Raw genomic sequence first — 1994 nt, forward strand, 5'->3', positions numbered from 1 at the left:
GGGGTGCGTGCGTGTGTGTGTGTGTGTGTCTTTCTGTATGTGTGTATGTGTGCTTGTGCTTGTCTGTTTGGTTGTATTTGGCGAGCGCGTAGGTGCATGTGCGTTTGATAGTACGCTTGTTTGCGTGAGTGTGAATGTGTGTTGTGTGTAGTGCGTGCGTGAAAATGCTTTGATGTATGAGTATGTGCAAATTACATGTGCTTTCGATGTGTATTTGTCCTTTGTTTATCAATGAAGGCTATGTTTGTACTGTATAATAGTTATTATGTATTTTGAAAGCGTGCTCGACCAGCTTCTGCAGTGTTGCGGTCAGGCGCTTCGCCATCGGACGCAAAGGACCTGAGCTTGATTTCCGTGTGGGGGTCATTTATACGCGTCACTACGCGGTGGTATCAGATGTTCGTCAGAGAGGATACCGGTACTAGCCTCGCTCGTCAGTCTTTAAACATAATAATAATATTATGGAGCTATTTGTATTGTCTGAAATTTTGTTCATTTTGTCTTGTTTTGCACCAAAAAAAAAAAAAAAAAAAACCCATCTATCCTGAATAGAAGTCAAGATATGTGCGATTAAAAGAGGTGGGGGTGACATGGTGTAAGTGGTAAAATAAACGAGAAAATGTCAGCCAACGTTTAGTGACGTCAAAAGTTCGAGTGTCCTTGAAAACTGCACACAGTATTTTCTTTTGGTTTTTGTTGTTGTTTGTTTTGGGATTGTTGGTTTGTTTTTGTTTTGTTTTTTGCCTTTAACCAACTTTATTCTGTAAAATCCACAAAGAAAAGTGTTTTCAAAAGGACATAAAAGGTGTTGAGCAAAATATAAAACAAGGAAGGGGGCGGGGTCGTAAAAAGTTACCCAACGGTCAGAAAAATCATCCCAGTTTCTTTGATTTCATCATTTCGACATGCGCCTGATTTTACTACGATGCCTCACATATTGAGTATCTCGTTCGTTCTGCTGAGATGTTGTGTCCATCTCAGTCAGGTTGCTCATATGATGACCTTATATAGCTGCATAGCGCGTAAAACTCTTTCCAAATAAGCCGGGCTGGTCCTGATAAGCAGAATAGAAATCTGCCTTTTAAATAAATTATTATGTCGATGGGGGCGTAAAACACCTACGGTACATTTTTAAAAAGTGTGTCAAGTGTGTGAGCCTGCGTATATGCGAGGCATGCTGACAAAATGAGTCACTTCTTGCAATCCACAAATGGAGATATTGGCCAAAAATCGACGTAAGGGTCAAACTTGTAGATTTTCCATTGATGCCATGTTCTTTAACTATAACCTGTCTTTGATTATTTCATACTTATAAACTGTGAAAACTTCACCTATAAGCGTGATTTATCTGTTTGAATCTGAGAAGCAACTCATTTTGTCAGCACACTTCACATATGTGTTTGCAATTGTTCATGCAAGCATGAGCGTGAACTTGTTATAGTTTCCTCTTCAAACCTACATTTATTATAACAGAGGACAAAAGAGTGACACCGGTCGCCTCTCACAATAATTCGACCCAGTTGCTCATATTATTATTTTTTTTAACGCTGAAAGAACTTAAACAAACACTTTTTTTTAAAAAAAAGACATAATTTTATGATATTTATTCATATTATTTATTTCTTCTTCACAGCAGCTTAAACATGGACAACTATACCTTCGCTTTCGCTGGACCTGGCTTCAAGAACAAAGCGCGGTCTTTTATGTCCCAGTTTTCTGACTCGTTCAGCGCCTTTTCCAAGTACATCGCCCCGTCCTATCATCATGACAGATGCGAAAGGTACCCCGCTCTGCCTACCACTTCGCTAACTACATTGCCTACCACAAATAGCAGTACAAAGTAATGTATTCAAAATTTAAGTTCCAAGTACCGGTAGTCGATGTAAACGTGATGAACGCAAAACGTACATATATGCACTTATAATATGCTGTTGGGTATTTTGCTGTTTGATTGTGTGTATGTTTGTGTGTGTGTGTGTGTGTGTGTGTGTGTG

The 1994-nt window shown here is 39.2% G+C and overlaps 1 protein-coding gene across 2 annotated transcripts in view; it reads left to right on the plus strand.

The window, feature by feature from the left end:
* LOC101850171 (transmembrane protein 181) overlaps positions 1-1994 on the plus strand; it is a 39208-nt gene that overhangs the window by 3615 nt on the left and 33599 nt on the right. Inside the window, exon 2 of one of the 2 annotated variants that reach the window (XM_035969912.1) lies at positions 1637-1780. In XM_035969912.1, coding sequence (XP_035825805.1) covers positions 1644-1780 — 137 coding nt within the window. In that variant the 5' untranslated portion in view covers positions 1637-1643. Of the gene's footprint in view, positions 1-1633; positions 1781-1994 lie in introns of both variants that reach the window. The other variant, XM_005098834.3, reaches the window with a different exon arrangement.

The sequence above is a fragment of the Aplysia californica genome, unplaced genomic scaffold (assembly GCF_000002075.1).
Source record: "Aplysia californica isolate F4 #8 unplaced genomic scaffold, AplCal3.0 scaffold00194, whole genome shotgun sequence".
Taxonomy (NCBI): Eukaryota; Metazoa; Mollusca; class Gastropoda; order Aplysiida; family Aplysiidae; genus Aplysia; species Aplysia californica.